This window comes from Copadichromis virginalis, linkage group LG1 (genome assembly GCF_057382275.1).
Source record: "Copadichromis virginalis isolate Kocher_CV1m ecotype Utaka linkage group LG1, C_Virginalis_male_GT1.1, whole genome shotgun sequence".
In the NCBI taxonomy this organism is placed as follows: domain Eukaryota; kingdom Metazoa; phylum Chordata; class Actinopteri; order Cichliformes; family Cichlidae; genus Copadichromis; species Copadichromis virginalis.
Window position 1 is genome coordinate 11,342,473 of NC_140618.1, and position 26,331 is coordinate 11,368,803.

General features: G+C 38.4%; 1 protein-coding gene across 1 annotated transcript in view; it reads right to left on the reverse strand.

Annotated features, from left to right (window-relative positions):
* The window catches only part of hcn4 (hyperpolarization activated cyclic nucleotide-gated potassium channel 4), a 75,391-nt gene that overhangs the window by 5,675 nt on the left and 43,385 nt on the right, over positions 1-26,331 (reverse strand). Inside the window, exons 5-7 of the mRNA XM_085450730.1 lie at positions 19,617-19,763; positions 19,008-19,248; positions 1,687-1,851 (exon numbers count right to left, since the gene is read on the reverse strand). Coding sequence (XP_085306856.1) covers positions 1,687-1,851; positions 19,008-19,248; positions 19,617-19,763 — 553 coding nt within the window. The remainder of the gene's footprint in view (positions 1-1,686; positions 1,852-19,007; positions 19,249-19,616; positions 19,764-26,331) is intronic.

The window sequence follows — 26,331 nt, forward strand, 5'->3', positions numbered from 1 at the left end:
CTTCACAATAACATACTAGGCCTTGGGGGACATGAGTGCCTAGGTTGGCTAAGCATTTGACCTTGACCTTCATTGTTAGAGCCGAGGTCAAAGTTGACCTTGAAACTTTTTCTCCAGAAACCATACCAGGTTATATATCATACAATCCTGATCAAAATTTTAAGACCACTTGAAAAATGGCAAAACATCATATTTTGCATGTTTCAGCCTGTTTCAGTTTAAGCACTGTTTTCAATAAATTGCATGTTTAAAAAAACGTTTTGTCTCACATTTCTTCTTGTTGCATGTTGAAGCTCTACTTGGAACCTTGTTAAGATCCAAACACGCAAAATATGATTTTTTTTGCCATTTTTCAAGTGGTCTTTTGATCGGAACTGTATGAAAGAGCATGAGGAGAACACATATTTTATTTTTTTTAAATATTATGTCCTAAGGCATCACAATGATGCCATAACAGGCTAACTATATAGCCTTTATTAAAGTCCTTGTCCTTCGGAGGGAGTTGTGCTCTCTGAGTGCTCTTGTTCTAAAATGCAACATCTATGCAACAAAAAAATTTATGTGGAAAAAATATTAATACTAAATCTGAAATTCCATTTTAGAATAACAATTATCCTGTGTTCATTTGTTCATTTAACTATTGCTTACTAAAGCTTTTTGTGCTCCGTCACGTTTTCACTCTGGTAATGTATGTACTTTGAAGTACCTGTGAGGTGTGCACAAGGTCAAAGAAATAAGGTGAGCGTCATTATGGCAGGCATATCAACTGCTAAACTACTCTCTTAACAAAATGTGCACAGTCTGGATGCTAGAGTCCATTAGTCATTGTTCAGTGGCTGCGCTAGCAGTGATGGGGTTAATTTACATGACTGCCATTTTCAATTTGGTGTTAACAAAAGGCTGTGAAATCTGATGATACTGCAAACGCTATAAGCCCCAGATCAATCTGTCCAATTTTCTGTTATGACTGGTGTCAGATTACTTGAGCTTTTTCTGTGACGTATTGGAACTATTTTAGCCAGCCTGACCTTGCACCTCTTGACCTTTTATCACCTGCACACTTCAAATCAGATTGTGCCAAGTCCATCAAGAGAGTAATTAATTTGCAGATTTCACCTGTTTCAGTTACTTTATTAGGAAACATGGTGTACATAGGCATCAAGCCCAGGAGAAGGGATGGACACAAGAGACCATTTCACAGAAACATTCCTATCAGCCCACCACATCTTTTTCAAAGCAGCCATTTTCTACAAAGAGACCCCCTAAAGCATTTTCGCTATCTACCATTCTAAACATAGCTGAGGATAAAACAGCATGCAGCGAAGGCTGAGTGATGATACAGGCATGCGTTTCATTGTGAATTTTTCATCTGCCTAGGCTGAGCCTGGGAACAGTGATGGATATGGAGAGAATATCAATTGTATGAGTAAGAGAAGTCACACAGGGATTTTAAAACCGGAGCTCTATCTGCATGTTTATATGCAGATGACTTTGAAAGTAATTTCAGTCACTGAGTATCACTGAGAACAGTTTTAAACCCCCTAAGTTTTGTCTAAGAGCTCCAGTTCTGGTTTGAAAGTGTTTGCTCTCTTGATGGAAAATGCTATCAAAACTCACTAAATGAAAATATGTAGTACTGGTTTGCACTTTGGCTTAAATGGATGAGACTGGATGTGATTTTCTCACCAATACGGTCCAGCCGGTCCAGAGCAACAGTCTCAAAGGCCCTTCTCATCATAGGATATTCCTCCAGTACCTCATTGAAGTTGTCAACAGACAATGAGTACAAGCGGCAGTACGTGTCAGCTCGGACGCTGGCTGTCCTTCTGCCCCGTGTTAGCAAACAAATCTCTGTAAGAAAATACAACAGATAAGACATGAGTGTTTTCTGGTGTTTAAAGCTGGAGGTCACCTGCAATATAGCCAGAATTTTTAAAAAATGTATACCCGTGGAAGTAGTACTTTTTACTAAAGGCTAAACTAGGAACGGTGCCAGATGTTTAATTATTATCAAATTACAAACACAATTTCAACTAAATAAAACCTTTCTGAAGAGATTCTGATCCAGCGTATTTCACAGCTCTCTCCACCACCATCATCAAAATGAGTCAATGTATGTTCAAGTTTAAATATATTTATAGATTTTATCTTTTTTTTTTACAAGCCATCCTCTCTACATAAAATACACGTATTTAAAAAAGTAAACAAAAAGGTATTCTTAGTTTTTTTTTTTAAAAAAACAGATATTTATTATTTTCTGAAGTATATAATTTCATGACTTTCATGTTTTTTACCTGATAATACAGCATGTAAACTGTAACATATAATTTAACAGAAAATATTTTCCTGTTTTAGCAAAAATCATTTTGTGCAGCAGTGCAATACTTATTTTTTTCACATGTCTGCCAGCCCTTATCTGCCAGAAGTACTCAGGAAAACGAATGCTTCATTTACTACTGTACAGTTCTAATTCACAGTCCCGTGTGTGGGTACAACTATGTCTCTGCTGCATGCAGATCTTGTTTATTTAAGTGGAATATTGCTGTGGAAGAGTTTGAATTTGCAAATAATCATATATGTGCATCTGGGCTGCACAAACGCATGTTAATATAGCGTGCTATATGTGTGTTTGATCATGACAGTAAGGCAATATATGAAGACAAGATACACTATGTGCATATAAATATGCTTATATAAAAATGATGTATACATAAGTAAAATATAGTATATTCTATAACTTTATATTACATTAACTTTGACTTGTGTACATATATATTAATAATAGTCATTTATACCATGGGATTAATAGTTTATTAATATCCTGTCTGTTTAACATTTATATCATCACATCAAGCTGTCATCTCCCTTCCTGTGGTCTGTATCGCACTGCCTGTTTCTTATAAACCCAGGATCCAGCTCATTCTGACACTTATCCTCTCAATAATGCCACACTATACACTTTCTTTATATGAGATCAAATTGTTTAAAAAATCCCACTAGAATAGTTTGACTCTCAAATGTAAAATCTACTTTTCATGTGCTTTTATTTTATCTATTAATGTGTTAGATTTTCTTTTTGCACATATCAAAAGCCTCTTTCATCAACATGGAGACATGACAGAGAAAAGAAAACAAACAAAAAAACATGTAAATTTCTCTGTTGTGCAAGTTTTCATATGTGGCTCCATTGAAAGTGAGCTGTGTGTGGGCGCATGATGTAAAATGGATGCTGTCAATGATCCAGGGCTTGTTAGAGGCTAGACACAATCAAAGCTAATCACATCAGTTTCTTTCATCCTGTTAAAATTAGTGCTCATATCAAAATATCAACAAAGCTATAATATGTATATTATATATATATATAATATCTAATATTTCTACCAATCACATGAGGACAGACCAAGATAAACCAAATTAGAAAATAAACAAATGTAATGTCGTTATTCATTTAAACTTATCTGCGCTAGGCTCTTTAGGCTACTGTCTGCTGCTGTCTTATAGTTGCATTAGTTTCATCTTCCTGCATCTGCTCACCTTCATGCATTGCTTATGGAGCAGTAAAGACACAGGTAAAGTCAGATAGTGTTAACCATGTTACATTATTGTTATTACATTATCATAAGTGCAATATATATATATATATATATATATATATATATATATATATATATATATATATATATATATATATATATATATATATATATATATATATATATATATATATATTTATTTATTTATTTATTTATTTATTTATTTTAAAGTTACTTGAGGAAGGTTGGGGTGCAGTAGCATGGAGCAAGGGTAGCATGTTGGCTGTTTACCATGATTACACAAACATTATGCAGGAGTAGTAGTAATGGATAGTATATATTAATTTTAAATAACATGAATAACTGAAACTTAAACAGAATGTTAAACTACAGCTTGTTAGGGAGCTCATTCTCTGGACAATACTTTCTTTAAACCTATTTTCTTTAACATATTTTAATAATAATAATCGATTGGATTTATACAGTGCTTTTCAAGGCACCCAAAGCGCTTTACAATGCCACTATTCAACTTAAAAGAAATGCAGCTGTGAAGTGTAAAAGTGAGATCATTGGTCATGGTATTTGAATGCAATCTATAATGTGATATCTAGAATCCCCTATATCAGTATACTTTCCTAAATGTTGCCTGTTCAAACAAGGGCAGTAGAATTTTATCACAATTTTAAAAAGAAAAGATATTTTATGAAAGTATGACCTCGTGTAGCCTTGAAGAACAGGTCAGAAGATCAACATAATTTAGCTTAGAATGCCTATATATTATTCCCTTTATGCTTATATATTGTCAATACAAAAATGGCAGTAAGAAACAGGGTGTTAGATCACCATAGCATTAACACTTTGAACTTCAGTTCATTTTATTGACCATGACCTTGGTGTACATAAGAGCCTAATGTTCTTTGGGGGAGATTTTATTTTCCTTTACCCTGCCCAACCCTCTTATACTGCATACTGCAGATACAAAAACATTATTCTTATCACGATCTGCAAAAGGAACTCATTAACCTAAAATGAAAGTCTTCATGGTGTAGCAGTTGTCAGTGACAGATATTGGTAAGCACATATAGACTATATATAAGACATATAGCACTATAGAGAGAAAAATGTAGCCACTGTGACATTATCCATTTGTTAGCGAAATAAAGAAATAAAAAATATATGAGTGAACAGAGCAATTTTGGCTTTTATATGACAAAAACAAACAAAAAAACAACGTAAGATGACAATGAGTTTCACAAACTACTGCGCAGAGACTGCCCTGGCTTCCATTAGGCTAAACAAGCCCTTGTATTCTTCTGGTCACTGAGTGTGAAGTGGCTATGATTGTGTGCAGTGGTTTGAAAATTGAGACAAGGGAACTGATGAAGAGAGAATGCATGATTTGGCAGCGAAGCAAGTAAGAAATACACTGTGTACTAGGGCTGCTCGATTATGGCAAAAATGATAATCACGATTATTTTCACTGAAATTGAGATCTCGATTATTTGACGATATTTATTTAACCCTTTAAGACCTACTATAGAACCAAGTCCGCCAGAGCTTATATTATATTTTTACATGTTGTAGTGCCATTTGTGGGAGCATTTCAATTTGCTATGCAACTGTTATAGCCCATATTTAATAATATGTATGCATTAAGTCCATAGTAACTACATTAATTGCAAAAAAGTGCAATAAACTACAAAAAAAAAAAAATTGAAAATGGTTTTGTTTTGTTTTTTTTACATATATTACTACTTGGAGAAATTTAAGAGGTTTATCCTTCAAAACTTTAAATACAAAAAAAGTTGCAAAAAATAGTTTACAACAACAGGAAATTTATTTTGAGTGTCTTCATAGTTTTATTTTGGAGATACACCAATTTTTATATACTGCAGGAAAAGCGAGAAAAAAACAATCCTATGATGCAAATTTGCAAAGAAAACAGCATGTGCATCAAAATAAACTATTTCCAGCAGTGCAATTCGAGTTCTAAGCATCCCAGCAACTATTCAGAAAAGTCAAACATGACCAGTATAGGTTTTTAAGGCCTACAAGTAAAAAAAACTACAATTTCCGCGAAATGACGTCACTTCCGGTTTCGGCTAGCAAATGGCGGACATGTGACAGTTCGTCTGACGTCTGTTTCGCTGTGGGAAGTGTTACGAACAGCTGATCGGATCGGCAAAGCGTGTTTCTGGAATATTATGTTTTTGTTGCTGCAAGCTCTTTTTATGCAGTTTTTGCAAAGCTTTATGTGGAAGGAAACCGTGACCGAGGACAAGCTGATGGCATCAGATGTAAGTACAACTCCTCCGGTTTAATATGCAAAACAAATTATTGCGCTAGCTTACGCGGTTCCGGTTCTACAGGGATTTAAAAATAGTTACACAAAACGGAGCGTGCTGCTCTGATCGGCTTTAAAGGGTTAACAATGACTTTAAAAAATAATATAAAATAGTGTGCAACACCACTGAAGTTTTTTTTACCTCTCTTTTCAACCAACAGCAGTCACTCTCCTCTCCAAATAACTTCTGCTTAGCCTTCCGAGCTTCCCTCAGATCCTCTTAATCAGCGGTCTCCAACCTTTTTTGCGCCACGGACGGTTTATGCCCGACAATATTTTCACGGAAAGGCCTTTAAGGTGTCGCGGATAAATGAGGGAGGGGCTAATAATCGGCTCAGTCATTTTTAATGATCGTTGAAAGCCCAGATCGTAATCGTGATTAAAATTCGATTAATTGAGCAGCCCTACTGTGTACTATATATGAAACGTAAAAATAACCTCATATGCAGTGTTTTACTGTTTGTGTGTGAGAGCCTGAATGGACAATACCTAAGTTAGCAAGAGAGGTGAGTGGATGTGAACGACTGAGTAAAACAACAGTCTATATACAAATTTGCAATGCTTGTTTGCAGATGTGTTGCGAGTGTGTGCTGGCAGGGTAGCCCTGGCTATAGCTGTGCTGGGGAAGGGGGGTCCATTTCTCACAGCACTGCTCCAGTAATCCCCTTTGGAGAGGAGTGTCACAGCTCTGTATTAAATCCTCTTGTTCTGTGGGTTTCTGCAGGAAGTCAGGTATTGAGGCACAGTTAGCTATCAGGCCTGTAACTGAGTTTGCCGAAAGAAAGGGAAGCCAAACACAGGTTCATCTGAACTCCAAGTGTTATAAAAATAACTCAATAAATATATACATGTAATAGCCACAAAATTAGTATGCTAAAAGCATATACGGTACCTTGATGGTCAGTATTAAATATTTATATGTTAGAAGCGTCTTGGGCCACTGAGGAGCTGTTTTTTGAGATATGACTTTATCAAAGTCATGGACTAATATATATCTAATTGTGATCTATTGTTAATGGTGGTAGCAACTTGATTGCAAAAGAACTCCACGAAGAGCAAAAGAATAGCCAACATAGCCTAACAGTTCGGCCATATGACTTCTCTGTGATGACAAGTCAGAAATTTCACATTAAATACAAACTTGAATAATTCTGCATTATAGTATTGCTGTATTTATGTTTTGTTCTCTATGCATATATTTTGTATTCATTTTATATAATTTGAATGCTTTGGGTCTCTATTGGAGCCTACTCTAAAATGTAAAACACAAACTATGCTACACTGATGAGCACTTCTGCACTCCATTTCAAATTGAGGCTGCTTTTGTTGATGGTTCATAAGTTACATTCAATTTATTTATGAATGTTCTATTCCCATTGCTTACTCACATCTCTGACTCATCGCAGTGCTCCCCAAATCCTGCATGAAAGCATAGAACAAGCTTAGATGGTGTCGCTCTGCCTGTGTTCTCTGAGGGGTGTGCGTTTTCTCCTCAAACTGACTTCTGCTTCTACAATTACCCTTTACTGTTTGGTCTTTACTAACACTGAGACAGTTCTTTATCGGTTCAATTTCTGGGCTTTGTTATTCATAATGAACAAAGCTATAATATTATCAACATACAAAACAGCTGACTGGTTGTGATCAATATATGACATGGTGATAGTATTCTTTTGTCATTCTTGTTTCCAGTACTGTATTTGGGCATGCCAGTGCTGAAGACACAACATTTTACCATTACCATGATACACTCCTTTTTCACACTTAACTGACAATGCATTCATTAAAAAAGAATGAGCCTAATTAAAATTGGATGTTTCTCTGCTAAAAGAGGATGAAGACATCACCCAGTGGAAGCCCATGTGTGTTCACCAAGGTCAGGATACATATAGCCTTCTGTTGGATGATGCAGCCCATGTGTCCCAGGCTCTTAGTACAGGAACGATGGCTCCCCTGAGCCCCTCCACCAGCTCTCAAAGAGGCAAAGAGGAGAGTAAATTGTGTGTGTGGGAAAAATAATAAGAAAGGAAGAATCTAGAAAAAAATGCACCTGGAAAGCATTTTTTTTTTTTTATATTTGCTAAAATCTTCTTTACGACAACGTTTGCAATTCTCATATGTTGGATTTTATGTGTGCGAATGAAAACTGGCTGAATGTTGTGCAGTAAAGCTTACCTAAATTGACCTTCCTTTAGTCTACTTGCCAAAATATTCTGGATACTGTAATATTATTTAAAAGCATGTATCAAAACCTGAATCATCACTGAATGGCACACATCAAATGAGAATACAGCAGAGCTGAATGCCAGTAGAAGAAATGACAAGTTCCAGCTGTCTTTTGACATTTTACAGGACAGCTGTTGTATAAAAATGTTGGCAAAACTAGAAAGGGAATATATTTTTTCTCTAAAGACAAGTCTTGTTTTTGGAATCATTAATGATGTTTTTAATATACCCGGCATGCTTGTCATAATGATTGCTACACAACTAGAGAAAAAAAACACCAACCTGGACAACATATGTCCCTGTGATTTCCAACAAATATCCAACCCCTTTTATCTTGACTCCTGCAGCTCCCTGTCTGTCTATGTGCATGTTTTTTTTTTCTTTCTTGGGCGTAGCTGCTCCTTTCAGCTGCTGACACGCATGCTCATTGTTATTTTATAAACTTCTGTATTATATCAAACCAAACTTTCCTGCTGGTCTTTGCCAGAATGTTCTGTAACCCACAGGTGTACGGTCAGGTTGGTACATTAGACTGTGCCTTGTGTACCAGCCAGCCTTCTTTGCTCCCAGTCACCTATTTGCCAGGCTTCACCACCTCCAGCCACATTTCTCATTAAGTTCCACTCCATTCTGCTCACTGCTCACTTCATCACCAAAATGCCAAGCTGCCTGGTCACTCCCTGCTGCCAATGCAAGCTCCCTTCTCCTCCTGCTCACCTATTGGCTCATTAACTTCCTGCAGCTTCTCCTCCCACTCTGCATGCCTCTGATTTTAGAGCTCTCTGATCTTTAGAGCTCTTCAATCTTCCCTACTTTTGCTGGCTGCGTATTAAAATTCTTAAAATGTTGTCTAAGTTAGCCCTCTAATGCTGACACTTTTAAAAGTATTTAATTTTTTATTTATTAACTAAAGGAATTCTATGATTATGCTTTTTGTTCTCACAAATGCTTTCAAAACACTGGACCACAGTGTCCTTATCCTTTGTCTGAAGCATGGTGTTGGCAATAAAGGCATTCCTGTGGAGCGGTTCAGGTTTTACTCATGTGGCAGTTTGTGAGGTTTTTGTCAGCGTATCGTCCTTTTTTCTTTTTTTTTTTATCTCAAATTTATTTGAAATCAGGCTTCTCATCATCTCCAGCTTAATTAAAAAAAATTGTTATAAGAAAAATATTCCATGGTCCATAACATGTATACACATTGTAGAGGTCCACTAATTATGTTCTCTGTGAGATTTTATAATTTTCCCATCCTTACAGGGATGCAGGAAGCTGGATAAAATGCAGTCAATTAGGGGGAAAAAACCTTTTAGATAAGACTGATACAAGTCAAGACAATAACATGTTCAGATGAGATTAAAAAAAATAGTCAATGCATGTAAGTGAATAGGTTTCATATTTAAACTAACAAAGGTTTATTTTAACATGAAATTTGTTCTGTGTTTATTTGTTAAGCTGCTTAACCTCAAATCACTTAAGCATAAAAATCATTTAAGGGATGAACCAGTGTAATACATGAGGTACAGGAAAGCTACTTAATGAATGTAGGTGAATACAAATGCTGCCCTTTGAATGTGTTTGTCTTAGTATGCATCTATCTGCATGATGTTTACATGTGTGTGGTTGTACCCGTCTTTCTCTGTGGTTACAAGTGTGTGTGTGAGTACGTGTGTATGAGTGTGAATTAATAAATATGAGCAGGCCGCCTTGGTCTGCGATAAAGAATTTGTGTCCTGCAGCCTGGTGTGGCAAAGCTCACCTGGACTCTGAGTCCTGCTGTCAGGTCCCATCTCCCTTCCCGACAGAGCCCCCAGCCTACAGAGCGGACACTCTCTAACCTTTGGAACATCCACAACGGGCTCACTGATTCCCAGTGACATGCAATGTTCGCTCCCTCACAGCATTAGCATAGCCACACGAACACCTTCTGTTTGCTAGCAACCACAGACAGGTAAAACATTTCTGGAATTTTTTCTTTTCAGTATCGTGGCTGATGCCGAGGTCCTGTCACATCTCATCATCTCTTTTTCACCATCTTGAACTTCAGCTGCATGATTTTTACAACACTGTGCAAAAGTCTTGAGCCACCCCTCTTTCCTTTTGATTATAGTTCTAAGGAACCAGACTTGTTGTAATGATAGTCCTCCAGGCTTTCTAAAGGTCTTTTTCTGTGGACACTGGCTGACTGTTAACTTATTTTCAGTCCAGTTATTGTGCCTGTTGTTGGCCATTTTTAGAAGAATGTTGTTGTTTTTTTTGTTTGCTTGCTTGTTTGTATTATTTTGTTTGTTTTAGACTAAACACTAAACCATTTAAGCATAAAAAAGACCACCTAATTAGGGGATGAACAGTTAGTGTGTTTACACATAACATACAACTTAAGAAATTGTATCTTTAGGCACTTTGTTAGTAGGAACCTTATGCAAGTCGTATAATTTGTTCCCATTTCGTTAGAAGAATCTACAAGATATGCTGAAGATAATGCACTTTGGCAGGCAAAGAAGAATGTTTTGCACCTATTTGCAATAAGTCAACTTGACATATTTCTATATGCAGGCAATGTCCTTAAGAAATCAGAAGAAACTGGACAAATGGAGGACAAAAGAAGTGGCAGACCTACAAAAGATCTACAGCAGATGAATAATATCTGAAAGTCATGTTCTTTAGAAACAGGGAAAAACCTGAGAGAGTTTAAACTGTGTTGAAAAACAAAAGTGGTCCTACAAAGTACTGACTTTCAAGCTCCTTAGAATTGTGCAAAATCCTTTTTTGCCTTATATACAATGTATTCCCATGCATGTCTGCACGCATCAGTAAATGAATTTACATATTTTCCATTTTACAAGTAAAATATAAAGAAATGAGGACTGTCTCAAGGCTTTTTGTACAGTACTGTAGAAAATATTCAAATCTACAGCTGTTTTGGCTCAAAAAAGCCTGGTAAATAAAGTACTAAATACAAATCCTTTAAAGAAATCTAGTGCAGGAACTGCTGAAAGCAATGACATATCGTTTGCTACTGACCAGGAAATAATACAATTGGATTAATAATGCATATATTTTACTCTGCAAGCACTACTTAGTGTATACAGTGTATACTCCTTAACCACAATATAACAAAATCATTAAAAAAAACACTTTGATCCATAATGTGCGAGTGCAAGAACTGATAAGCAGGATTGATAGGCAGGCAAACTAACATTTCCATTCTACTGAGAATTTCTACAAGAATCGGTTCTCAATTCCCGTCCCCAAACAGAGGACCTCTTTGGTTGTTCTGCAGTGCCAGACACAACAGGGCAACCTAGTGATGTTGGCAGTAGATCTTTTGGATCCTGTGGGTTGGCATATCTGGCATCTCTTTTGAATGCTCTATTAGATTGGGATCGGGGGACTTAGAACGCTGGGTCAGTGCCTTGGATTCTTTGTTGCAGTCCTCAAGCCTTTCCAGGGTAATCTTTGTAATGTGGTGGGGCATATTGTCCCACTAGGTGAGGCCAATGCTGTTGGGGGTGGTGTTGCTATGGCTTTTTTTCTGCTTGGTCTGGTATCACAGTAATGTGAATGCGAATTTTGGGATCCATGGTTTCCCAGCGAAACACTGCATTATAATGAGTTAATCAGTGTTACACACCTCACCTGTCAGTGGTGTAAATGTTGTGACTGATCAGTTGTACACATAACATTGCAGCATTACATCATATTCACAGCTGACAGCATGGCACCTTTAGTGTTTGGACGATGCAGCCCAACCATGTGTCACAACATATTATGTTGTATCAAATCTTCCACTGTGTGAAAACACAGAAATATATCATCCTATCCAACCTGTTATTCTATATATAATATCAACCATTCTGTCATTCAGTCAAATAACTTCTCCAGCAGAAGAGCTGCAGAGGTGTTAGCTGGGTTATGGACTGAAGGATTACCTGGGCCTTTGCTCCTGCAAGCCCCTTGCACTGACTCACTCGGTCGAGGTGGCCATTTGGCAGCTATATAGCACAGCCACTCTGAACACTGATAGTGGGATTGGGGGTGAGGGAAAGAATTGAGAGTGAGAATAAATGGGAGAAGTATTAGTTCCTTAACCTAGGATTTCACAAGACTAGGGATTTAGAGAGCACAATTTACAGAGAACCACTCAGAGTGAGTACAGCCAAAAGATGACACAGGAGATTGAAAAGTGTGCAGTCAACTCATCTCTCTTCTTCAGTCCCCTCCCTCCCTCTGACTCTGTCTTTTTTTCTTTCTTTTTTTCAACCAACTTAGAGATACTACAAGCCACTCACTGAGAGTCAAAGTGAGCCATCTTAGAGGCACAATCAAAGGCAGTTTTTGATAAGCACCTCTGACTGGCATGCACAGCCACCACAAGGTTACTGATCTTTACTCTAACCAAGTGAGACCACAGTCTGCACTGCCAACACTGCAGGCAACAAAGGATGAACTATAACAACACAATAACCTCCTCAGTCTGGTCGCTAAGTGGGTAGCAGAGATGCTATTTGGATACTAAGCGATTCAATATTGTACTATAAGGAGAGAAATAGGCAAGTGGAGGATTGTGGTGCTGGGCGCATGTTTTCTTTTTGAGCCCAGCGCAGCGTCCAGAGAGCAGCCTTGGCACCGATCCATGTGTCCCTTGGCGTTAGTACTGCAGTCACATTACATTTCCCCTCTCATCTGGATCGCTGTGTGCCCAGCAGACGCTCCCATCCAGGGCATGTCGTGTCCACTTTAGACTTTAGGCTCTCTGGCTTGAGCTAATCCAACAGCTAACAAATTGGAGTAGACTGCTGAGTAAATAATTGTGTAAATAATTCAGATTGTCCATAAGTGAATGAGTTAGGGTATGTAATTTTGTTGAGATGCAGAAGAGCAAATACATACACAATTAACTGAATTGCAAACTGGGATCCACTGATAATGACACAGTTTGACAATAAGAAGACAGACAGAAGACTGGACGGTTTCTGTTTCTCATTCATTTGCTCACACAGTCACAAAACATTACAATCTATGCAGGGTGGATCTCCATATTTTTGTTCAGAAAAAAAACACTCACTGCTTTCAGACTTCTGCTTGCTGATACTGACAGCCACACTGAAATCCACATGTGCCGCACACTCTCTGTGCTGATCCTGCACCAATTAATTTCATGAATGACTAACTCATGTTTGGTAACAAACTCCCAGTAGCTCTAGGCTTACCTCACTAGCCCCCACCCTTACACCCCAGGAGAAGTGGCACTGCCAGCAATACTCACAGGATAATGGAGTCAAAAGCCTTGTGCCTATATTACACGAAAGGGAAAATAATTACGGATCCAAGGCTTAAGATTAAAGCAAGCAAGCCAATTTTGGTTTCAGAATCAGTGCTTTCGCACTTTTGTGTGTTGTGATACTTATGTCTGTGAAGGTTCTCAATCATCCAGGTCATCGTAGTCTAAGAAGCTTGGAAAGAAAAGCGTCTGGACTTCTTTGAGTTGCTTGAAGATGTTTCACCTCTCAGCCGAGAAGCTTCTTCAGTTCTAAGCTCAAAAGGTGGAGAGTCTCAGATTTAAACCCAGTGGGAGTTTCCCCCCAAAGAGGGACAAAAGGACCCCCTGATAGTCCTCTACCTAATCACATGAGCCAAGGTGTGAATGCGGGTGTGGGTCCCAATCAGCCAGGGTTTCGGGTGAGCTCATTGTGAAACCTGGCCCCACCCTATCATGTGATTTCCTGAGGTCAGATGGCCCAGGATGTGAGTGGGCGTTAAGGTGTCTGGGAAGGGAACTGAAAACTGGATTATAGATGGCAGACAGTTGGTGTCGTAAACCACCGCCTCTGTTCAACGATGGTCGCTCACAGTGGACATAGATGGCTTCTTTCACTCCTCTTTCAAAACATCTGTGCTCTCTGTCCAAAATGTGAACATTGGCATCCTCGAAAGAGTGAACTTTGTTCTTTAGATGCAGATGAACTGTTGAGTCTTGTCCCGTGGAGGTGGCTCTTCTATGTTGTGCCATGCGCTTGTGAAGTGGCTGTTTGGTCTCTCCGATGTAGAAGTCTGGGCATTCCATGCTGTACTGTACAGCATACACCACATTGTTAAGTTTGTGTTTAGGAGTTTTGTCTTTCGGGTGAACCAGTTTTTGTCTGAGTGTGTTGCTGGGTCTGAAGTAAACTGGGATGTTGTGCTTGGAAAAAATTCTCCTAAGTTTCTCTGATACACCGGTTACATAGGGGATGACAATGTTGTTGCGTCTGTCCTTCTTATCCTCCCTCGCTGGTGTCTGATCTTCTTTTCTGTGCATCTTTGCTGACTTTAAGAACGCCCATTTAGGATAACCGCATGTTTTAAGTGCTTCCTTTACATGTGTGTGTGTGTTCCTTCTTTTTCCCTTCAGGCTTAGAGGGAACATGTTCTGCCCGGTGGTGTAGGGTCCTGATTACCCCAAGTTTGTGTTCCAGAGGGTGATGGGAGTCAAAGAGGAGATACTGGTCCGTGTGTGTGGGCTTCCGGTAAACTTCAATGTTGAGGTTGCCATTCTCTTCAATGTGCACAGCGCAGTCCAGGAAAGGCAAACAGTTATCCTTTGTGTCTTCCCTGTAGAGCTGGGCGATATGAGATTTTTTCATATCACGATATGTTTTTTTCATTTCAGGCGATAACGATATCTATCACGATATAAGCCAAATAACTATATTTGTAAGATTTAAATGTGCCGTTGCTCACAAGTAAAATGTGAAATAATCAGCAGCTTGTTTTTAAATATTTATTTCTCATAATAAGTTCAACAGGGTAGATGTACTTAAGGAACATGAGACTTTTTCAGCTAAATAAAGGCAAATATTGCAAACTACACAAAAGGCAGCCGCTAAAGCGTTTAAGTTTCAAAATAGAACAAATGAAACAGACTAAATTGTCAATTCCACTTAGAAATAAAGTATTAATTCTAAAAATAAATATTAGTTTGTTTTACAGAAGAACAGACAAAACTGACTAACTTTTGTCAATATCAAATAAACTGAGAACTAAAAGGAAATTCTCAATCTCTCCTTGTTGTATAGCTTAGCTTTTCAAACAGTTTTAACAGTTACTTTAGTCTGACAAAAGCCGAATGATGAATTAGCGCTTCCAGTCAGAGACTGAGGCTACGTCCACACGTACACGGGTGTTTTTGAAAACGGAGATTTTCCGTTTTCGTTTTGAAAAATAATCCCGTCCACACATAAAGGCAGAAATGAAGGAAAACGCTGCTATGAACATGCCAAAGCAGCAGGTGGCGCTAGATTCCTAACCGTGCAGAAATGTTGGCCAATCAGAAGTCTAGAAGCCTCGGTGGGAAAAAGTAAACAAAGCTGGGGCATAGATGCAGAACCGAGTCGTATGTGTGGACGGACAGTAACTGTGTGTATATGTAAGCATTTAAACACTGCAGAGAGTAGAATTAACAGTAACAGTATTGTAGAAATTCATTTCACCGAAACAATAACGTGGCGCACAGTGTGACGCATGCACCAGTTTATTGTATTTCCAGACTTGCTTTCGGCACAATTTACAGTGCGCTACTCTGTTTTTTGTCAGACTTGAAATAGCCGAAATACCTTCACACTACGGAACTTCTATGGCTCTTCCGTTCGACAATCTCTCCGGCATTGGAACCATCATCTGTTTTCTCTTCGGTCACGCTCGGTTGATTTTTCTAGTCGGCACACTCATTTCCTCCATTATGCGCTGGCTCCATTACCCGCTGGCTGCTTCCCAAACAAACACACGTGCGGCTTGGCACTTGTGCTGTACGTAACAAGTCACGCGACGTGACGCTGCGGCTGTGATTGGTTCGGCTCTGCGCTACTGAATTTGGATCGGCTGACCTTTTTTTTTTTTTTTATTTTTTTAAAGAGGACAAGAGCGGCGAGGTCTATCGCGATAGCTTAATTTCTCTATCGAGTAAAAGTTATATCGCGATACATATCGTTATCGTTCTATCGCCCAGCTCTACTTCCCTGGTGAACTTGATGTTTTTATCCACGGCGTTAATGTGTGCAGTGAAAGATTCCACTTCTTGTCTTTTGATTTTGACCCAGGTGTCGTCTACATATCTGTACCAGTGGCTGGGTACTCTCCCTTTAAAAGAGCCAAGAGCCTTGCTTTCCACTTCCTCCATGTAAAGGTTGGCTACAATAGGCACAGCCATGTTTTTGTCTGTAGAAACCCTCGTTGTATTTGAAATATGTAGTGGTGAGGCAGAGGTCTAACAGTGTGCAAATCTGATCGGGTGTGAAGTTGGTCCTGTCTTCCAAGGAGCCGTCTTCTTGTAGTTGTTTTCTGACAGTCTCCACTGCCTCCGTGGTGGGTATGCAAGTGAAGAGGGAGACTACATCAAAGGACACCATGGTTTCATCTGGGTCCAGGGTAAGTTTCTGGACCTTGTCGGTGAAGTCGGTGGAGTTCTTGATGTGATGTGGGGTGTTCCCCACAAGAGGTGCTAGGATGGTAGCAAGGTGTTTCGAGATGTCGTAAGTGGCTGAGTTTATGCTACTGACAATGGGTCTGAGTGGGACACCTTCCTTGTGGATCTTAGGAAGTCAGTAAATGCAGGGTATGGCATCCACTGGGTAAAGGCGGTCAATGATTTTGTCCCTTTCAAGGTCTTGAAGAGAGAGAGAGTAGAGAGTAGTGATCTTTGTGTGGTAATCCGTTGTGTTTAGGACCATGGTGCACCTTCCCTTATAGCTGGTAAAACAGTGATGTTGTGGTCTTTGCTCAGGGAAGCAACGGCCTTCTTTTCTTGTAATGTGAGGTTAGACGGGGGGACTTTGGCACTGGAGAGGGTGGCTGAGACTTTCATCCTGATTTGTTCTGCTTCTGTCTGTGATAATTTGTTAATCCGTATGGCAGTTTCTGTGGCTGTGATGAGGTCCACTATGGGCAACTGTTGCGGAACAATGGCAAAATTGAGTCCTTTGGCTAATACTTTCTTTTCAGGTTCAGTAAGATTCCGGTCTGAAAAGTTCTTCACCCATTTTTCTTGACTGTCCTCAGGTGTGTGTTCTTCTCTGAGTTGTGTAGATTCAGACTGAGGAGTGAGTGTTTTTGAAAGCAAGGTGTGGAATTTCCTGCATTGTCTTTCTTTTCCTTTAGAGTGTTGGGCCCGCTGAGCCTTGTCCACAAACTTGTTCTAAAATTGGAGAGGGTAGAAGGGTTTCCAGTTCCTGCAGAGTCTGGCTAATCTTGCTCTGGAGGGCATCTATACTGAAATGGACCTGTCTTATCCTTTCACTTAGAAGCTGATTTTGTGCTCTCCGTAGAATCAAGTCTGCTCTGTATCCCCTGACAGTGGATCCAAGTTGCAGGCTCTTAGGAACAACTCTGCTTTGTCTGCATCTCAGGTTGAAACGGAGATGGTTCCTATAATCTGCTATTTTTCTTGATTCCCTTTCATACTCCCGCATCAGTTGAAGGGTGTTCCTCCCAAAATGTACGGCAATATGTCTGTGAAGGTTCTCAGTCATCCATGTCATTGTAGTCTAAGGAGCTTGGAAAGAAAAGCGTCTGGACTTCTTTGAGTTGCTTGAAGACGTTTCCCCTCTCATCCGAGAAGCTGATACCTCTACCTAATCACATGAGGCTCATGTGATTAGGTAGAGGATCATCAGGGGGTCCTTTGTCCCTCTTTGGGGGGAAACTCCCACTGGGTTTAAATCTGGGACTCTCCACCTTTTGAGCTTAGAACTGAAGAAGCTTCTCGGCTGAGAGGTGAAACATCTTCAAGCAACTTAAAGAAGTCCAGACGCTTTTCTTTCCAAGCTCCTTAGACTTGTGATACTTATGTTTACTTAAGGACGAAAGAACCTAAATGTAGATGCATTTACTCTAATGCATTTCAGTGAAATTGTCCTCTTGAGTAGCTTTGACTCAGCATCTTCAAGTGGCCAAGCTTTCGCCCAAACTGTGCCATTACTGGGATACATGTGCTGGGAAAAAAGCCTTTAAGCAGACTGAACATTTCTCTGAATCTGAGTCTCGCTGAAGAGGGCCCAAAGGCTGGAACATTTTGGACAACATTTGAGACAAAATGGCCCTGGAGAGAGCTGGGGCCATGTTGTTGAAAATGTTGATTAGTTTTGGCATGTGCAGAGACAGATTGCCTGCCATCTTTTCATTATTTCTGTAGAACCCCCTGGAGAGAGGGCATGGAGATGGACTTGAGCAGGCAAGACATAATTAAACTTCCACAGGCAGGTCATGTGCTGTTAATGCTTTGCCACCACTTCTAATTACTTAACAGTATAGTCTAAATGATATGCTGTCACTGGGCAAATTAATTGGTATTTGGTGAGGGCAGTATGGCAGCATTGTCTCCTACATGTGTCATAGGCTCTTTGGGACCAAGAGAAGGCTAAGCATTATCTGACCCTGATTAAGAACATAACACTGAGTTAAGTGCATAACAACTATGGGTTATAGCAGCCCTAAGCATTCGGCGTTGATAGTGTGTAATTTCACAGATTCCTGACCTCTTTGACGTTAGGGTGCATATTTTTTAAGTTGCACTACAGCAAGCACGGTTTTTATAATTTGGATATGCCCTAAATTTAAGAGGCAGCTCATGATGTGAATTAAGGGAAAGGTCCTGCATAAACCATGAAGCTGAATATTCAAGTTAGGTGTCAAGTGGTGCATAATATACTACTTCAAGCTCACAATGTGCTAGCATTAGACCCAGAATAGCTCTATTCAAATGCTACTGCATCACAAATAAAAATTAAATCCCAGGCCAACCTCTTAAAGTGCTTAAGGATATCATTATTATTATCATCAAAACAAAGTAGACTTAAGCTCCACAGAAAGGTGTGCATTAAGGCAGGTGACCTTTGATTTTGGTTGGCTGTACCAGAAGCAGCTTATCTTACCCCCGAAGTAGGAGCCATCTGAAAGCTTGGTTTCTTTGTTGCCTTTTGTTAGAACACTGACAACCCCATGTTGTATGAAGTACATTTTCTTTCCGATGGTGCCTTCTCTTATGATGTAATCCCCAGGTTGGAACACCTCAAACCTCAATTTGGTGAGCATAGAGGTGACAAAGTTTGGGTCAGCATTGGCAAATAGCGGCATAGATGCCACCAGCTTTCGACAGTTAAAGTTGATAATTTCCTGTTTGAAAAGAAAGACATTAAAAACAGTGGTTAGTGACAGCAGCACAGCAGAGCCGTGGCTTTACAAAATGCAGTGACTTTTTAAAGTATTGGACATGAGGGATATTAGAGTAACAACAGGAAAAATGCCAACTGTGTAGACATCATTTACTGTTTTCTTCTTTCTCTAAGCCCCCCCCCCCCCACCAGTTTTCTTTTTCTAAGAAAAAAAAGAGATTATTTAGTCACACTGTGCTCTTGTGTAAGGCTAAAATGTCAGTGAATGTGAATTGAAATGAAGGGAATGTCGAAAAGTGCATAAGCTGTCGAATGCATCAGAGCTGCATGTGCAGCTGTTTTAAAGCAAGACAGAAACACTTGTCCCACCTCTCGGAGCGGCTCATTCAGCTCTCCCAGGATGCTCTCCTCGTCAAACATCTTGCCCTGGTAGCGGTGCTCATAGTAGTCGTGGATTCTCTGCCTCATATCTGCAGGCAGCTTGTGGAAGGACATGTACTGTTCCACCTGTTTGTACTGCAGGGACATAGAGACACACAACAATCAGGTTATCTAAAGGCCATAGGGCTGTAGCACAAAAACACTGCTACAGGGAGTAGCTGGTACTAGGGCTGCTCGATTATGGCAAAAATGATAATCACGATTATTTTCACTGAAATTGAGATCACGATTATTTGACGATATTTATTTAACCCTTTAAGACCTACTATAGAACCAAGTCCACCAGAGCTTATATTATTTTTTTTACATGCTGTAGTGCCATTTGTGGGAGCATTTCAAGTTGCTATACATCAATACAACTGTTATAGCCCATATTTTAATAATATGTATGCATTAAGTCCATAGTAATTACATAAATTGCAAAAAAGTGCAATAAACTACAAAAAAAATTGAAAATCGCTTTTGTTTTGTTTACATATATTTCTACTTGGAGAAATTTAAGAGGTTTATCCCTCAAAACTTTAAATACAATAAAGTTGCAAAAAATAGTTTACAACAACAGGAAATTTATTTTGAGTGTCTTCATAATTTTATTTTGGAGATACAGCAATTTTTATATACTGCAGGAAAAACAAAAAACAATCCTATGATGCAAATTTGCAAAGAAAACAGCAGGTGCATCATTTCACTGTGGGAAGTGTTACGAACAGCTGATAGGAACGGCAAAGCATGTTTCTGGAATATTATGTTTTTGTTCCTGCAAGCGCTTTTTATGCAGTTTTTGCAAAGCTATATGTGGAACGAAACCGTGACCGAGGACAAGCTGATGGCATAAGATGTAAGTACAACTCCTCCGGTTTCATATGCAAAACAAATTATTGCGCTAGCTTACACGGTTCAGGTTCTACAGGGATTTAAAAATAGTTACGCAAAACGGAGCGTGCTGCTCTGACCGGCTTTAAAGGGTTAACAATGACTTTAAAAAATAATATAAAATGGTGTGCAACACCACTGAAGTTTTTTTTTTTAAACTCTCTTTTCAACCAACGGCAGTCACTCTCCAAATAACTTCTGCTTAGCTTTCCGAGCTTCCCTCGGGTCCTCTTAATCAGCGGTCTCCAACCTTTTTTGCGCCACGGACGGTTTATGCCCGACAATATTTTCACGGACCGGCCTTTAAGGTGTCGCGGATAAATGAGGGAGGGGCTAATAATCGGCTCAGTCATTTTTAATGATCGTTGAAAGCCCAGATCGTAATCGTGATTAAAATTCGATTAATTGAGCAGCCCTAGCTGGTACTGAGGTCAGACACACAAGGAAATGGAGACAGATTCAGGATGGCTATCCGTGCCCTTTCAAATTTCACCCAAAAAGAAAGCACTTTTCCAGTCTTAGATCAGGTCTCTTAAAGTCTCTCTTTCTCTCTCGGAAGTCACACTGTCCTGAATATTTGTTCACTGAATGTACTAACTTCTAAAAGATAAGGGTGAGAGAAAGGAACGCTACAGTCATGAAGTACAAAGTCAAACTGACCTTTAAAAGTGCGCTACAGCAGCTAATGTGAATATGAAGTAAATGTAGATCTTAAATTATTAAATACATATTCATTTTGTTCATGCAGAGAAGAATAGATTAGAGTGTATGTTGTTCAGTTGAAACAATCAAAGTGTTTCTGTTTTTACAGTACAGACTTGTGGATTAATATCCTCTGTTGTTGAAAGAAATAACTATTTAAGTGTGTGTGTCAAAAAGCCTTTGACTGATTCTGTAGCAGTAGCAGCAGAGATGTAGATCAAAGCACACTGGGAGCACCTTGGAGATAATAATGGGCTGAATCCTTAACCCGCTGTGAAGGAAAATAAGGAAAAAGAAAAAAAGAAGAAATTAACCATTCAGAGGGTGACGCTGGTGGTGCTCTTTGATCACAATGACTAAGCTGCCAGAAGACTTACCGCTGACTAACACAGCTGACCTCAGAAGCCTTCTTCTTTGTTTTCTCACAATACTACTACTCTTGTTGGCGCTAATCTTAAAGGAATTCATCAAAGCTCCTGCTTTGTTAAAATAAATAAGAACTGTTTTCTACAATTTACAAGAAACACATACAGGTGAAACAAATCGAGTTTCGCAGTATAGAATATCGAGCAAGACAAAATATGGTGCACGAGGCTTGACCATGGGACAAAATGTGCCTACTAGTAACATCCAGGGCTCCTGCACTATTTTAAAAATAAACTAAATTTTTAAGAGCTCTTTTAAACCTTCATTGAGTCCTTTACAAATAAAACCTAAGAAAAAAATCACAGTTAAATTATATTCAGGTTTTCATAAACAAGCAGGTATACAAGTATTGAACTGTTTAGTAATCCATACAATAAAGAACTTGATGCTTTTCTTTACCACACACAGTAGTAAAATGATTATATTTGTACAGGAAAACAAGTGCAACAATTTTAAAAGAGTGCTATAAAAATCCAAAACTTAATTAAACTAAAATTTATGTTATTCAATAATATTTCTGCCCACATAAAATGTGCAGGATATTTTAAGACCTTAGTTTGCTTGATTTTAATTTCTGACTGTGACATCGTTTATCTCTGCACTGGCTTTTGACACCTACATTCCTCACTTTCTACCACTTTCTCTCTTTCCTCCTATTGCCATATTTAGAAGAGTTATTTGACCAGGCCCTTGAATCCCTCACAGACGGAGAAGCAATCTAGAATGACCCTGTGAATATTGATGATAAGGCTCCTTTGACTGTGAACAGCTAGTTATGAACTATTACATGGCTCCACTCTCAATCCTGGACAAAAAACTGATTACAGATTAGGTAAACTGCTTGAAATATGTTTTACACCAGTTCCATCATATTAAATAGTTTATAGTTTATTCTATTTAACAACTTTTGTAGGAATGTCAAACAAAGTAAATTATATTTTTTTTTGTGTAGCAACACTGTGTAATTTGATGTGGAAGGTCAAATACTTGAAAAAGCATAAACAAGATTTGGAGCTTATATTAATCCAGTCTCTCTGTCAATGTCAGGGTATGAATATGAATAAGAAATGTTGTGGGTGACAGTAAGAGTTTGAATCTTTATCCACACTATCCCTTTAACATAAAATTAAGAAATGTACTGATCCAATGATAATACTTATTTCACAGAAATGCTGTAGGTGATGATCAAGATGTTTCCAACGTAGACATCTTTAGGTGCAGTAGCAGTCGCTGCTGAGTATTGCACCAAAGGTGGCATTTCTATATGTGATGCAGGGTGAAGATGAGAGGTATCTCAAATTATGAATTAGTCTAACACTGTTGTCTTCTGCTTTAGACATGTTTCAGTACAGTGTATTTCTTTAATTAGTTTTTTTGTGCATGAAGTATTAACACTTTGAGAAACTTATTTGAACTTTCAACATCTAATTTATGTACAGCTTTGTAGCATATTGCAGTCTGGTTCTCCCAGCACAAAAGAGTATTAGTCAAGTGAACAAATGCAAGATAATGTCTTATTGCTTCTGCAGTTTTGATGAATAACTGTATTACACGGAGTAACTCGGCATCACACTTGAAAGCATTTCAAATTTACTAATCACTGTGCTGGATGCAAAGACACTGATCATCAGGGGCGCAGGGGGGCATTGAGGGATAGGGCAGGGAAGGCATTCTTTTCCCGATGATATGATGGGCTGGTAAAATCCCCTCTGGGAGGGAAATTATTCTATTGCTCAAAGATCCCTGCTCTCCTGATCTACTTGAACAAATCAAATCAGTCTGCATTTAGGTGGTAATTATTTCACCATCAGATTTCCTTGCTTCTATCTGAACGCTAGAAAGATTCTGGCTGTAATATGGATCTCTTATAATGTCTATAATGATTATTTCATGTTTCTTAGCTTTCCTCCCACCTTCCTTTACTCTGGTAAGTCCAGGATGATGACAAAAGTCTAAGGTGATGTGGCCCAAATAAAATATGTTTTAACTGTGGTACAGGTATAGTGGATTAATTAGTGATTATTTGTGGTGTTGTTTCTATGTTGACCTTTAATAAAGATTGCTACCTTTTTTGTTCTGGCAAGCTCCTTATGTTTTTGGTTGTTTATAGTAACTCTTTATTGAGAATTAAAGAAAAGAGTATCCATGTCCTGATCTAACTTGTTTCTTTTGACAATTTTACTCAGCTTTAGTTGTTTTAAAGATGCAGTGACTGTAGCGTTTGTCTCTTCTTGTTTTACAGGAAAAGAAATTCCAGACGTTTGGCACCTAATTAGTCCTGCACTGTTTGTTGAAGAAACACTGAGACGAGCAGCTCATTTGCTGCGTGTTATTACTCTTCTTGGATGTACACGTTACAGTTTCTGAAATATATGAAGATTTATTGCAAAAAAACAAACAAACAAACAAACCAAAACGTTTCATTTTGGGGTTGAATGTTCAGAGTTAACTGTCAGAGTGGAAGAAGCAGAAAATTCTTTGGAAATATTTATCTCTAACCTGCAGCTGAGCTTACTTTATTTACTCTATAGTCTTCAATTTATCACCAAAAAAGTAGAAATTATGTCTGTGGCGGGGCGTGGCCTGCGGTGCCGTGCAGAGGAGGCGGACGCACCTGCCACAATGTCATTTTCAGAGTCAGCAAATTTACGTGCTTGATCTATAGGTAGCTGAGTGAGAGGAGTAGCGTCTAAAAGACCTACTGAGATCTAATATAAATTAACAAGTGTTTGTAAAAACAGAAATTTGCTTTTATGACATTTTATCACTAGAAACTGACACATAGACACACACAAAAAACACAGATCTGTAAATCAACTGTTTAGGGCGCTTGCAGTTTTCAAATCACGTTGTGGTTTAAAAACTGTGGTTTTGACTTCCTCCTCAGATTCCTCTGTTTTTCACATTGCAACACATCATCATAGCAGCTTTAACAGCTGCTTTACTGACACAGGAGTGAACAACTGACAGTTGATGTGCTAGCTTTCATTGATGGATTTAAAACACTTTTTATCTTTTCCTGGTTGGTGCATACTTTTGATGTATTTTCTATTTCACCCAAATAAATGAATACATTGACTGAATAAAAGATGAATGATCTGAGTATTTTTTCCTTACCACTGTAAAAAAGTGAAGCCACAATTCTAACATAGGGAAGTTGAGCTTCCATTTTTGGAGCCACAGTCAGTGTTTTAGTGATTTGGGATGTATCCACACACACTGTATCCACACACCACCTCAGCTTGACCGCAAGTGCAACTGCCTGCACTTATGTAGCCTGATTGCTATAATTGTAACAATCTCTGCTTTTAATAGGCTTGTTCAAATAAGTTTAACTACTAACCACATACAGTAGCACACAGCTGTATCTAAAAAGGCACACACAGTATGAACATACTACATTTCAATGTATAAATGCCATTCTGTAGCTTCTATTCTCACTGTATTAGCTATTAGAAGCTAATTAGAAGCTAGCATAAACCATCTAACATGTCAACATCTTGTAGTAAACAATTCTACAGACATGTTTTTTATAGAGTCATTAAGCTTATGCTTAATAGTTGTGTGTTTTCTTCCATCACTGGTTGAATCTAATTGAAAGAGACTTACACTGATTTTCAGTTCTGTTTTAATTGAGCTATTTGTATACAGCTTTTATCTGTCTGTCTCCCTGATTGTCTGTGTTTTTGATTGTGGACATGTAGTATGGGAGACATATTTTTGAGGTTTTCTAATTCCTGCAGTTTAAAACCAAAAGTTTAAAGCTGCCTATATTGTTAAATATCTCGATGCAGACAAAATAATGTGGTTATTATTTCTTCTAGGTCCCATTCAAAATATTCTTTTTCTGTCTGTGCCTTTTCTCTGATATAAACATTCAAATTATTTTCCAGAGTCCTTTCTCTCTCATGTAGCTAAGCAGATGCAAATTCTTATCAAAGAAATCATGAATAATTTATTCCCCCAAAGAGATATTGGTTACTTAATTATACTTTTTAAAAATGTATTTATTTCCACTGTGCTCTCCTGCCTTCTTCCTAACCTAGAGTTGTGTAGTCAAAAGATATCTGCCACACATTTAGGCAAAAATGTTCACTGACTAATATAATGATGAAAAACGGGGTAACAGAGAAATTAGAGATTAATGCTACAGGAATGCTCTAAAATCACTATTTTATTTAAGAGATAACTAACATAGAAATTCAAAATCTGGAGGATTGGGTAATTATATTTTATGATCAATATACCTTTGAATTCCATGATAATGATTAAGAAATTTCAATTTTTCTTTTCTGTGAATAAGAGCAGTCCATTTGTAAACACCATGTCAAAATGATTCAAATCACCAAGATTAAATGCATGACTGTGCTGGAATCAACACACTCTCTATCACACAAAAGGAACCAAGAGGCCAGTAACACCTCTGATAGGGACATAGTCAGGAGAGTATGATTTCTTAATAGTTATTTATATTAGGAATACATAGTGATTAAGAGTGGTGCATCAAGATAAATGACAGCCTTGACAACACAATCCGAAAGCAGAAAGCATACATTTCATGTGACATAAAATATATAGTAAATTGACACTGGTTGGAGTTTTGATTTTGGTTATGCAATAAAAAAATAAATAAAAAATAAAA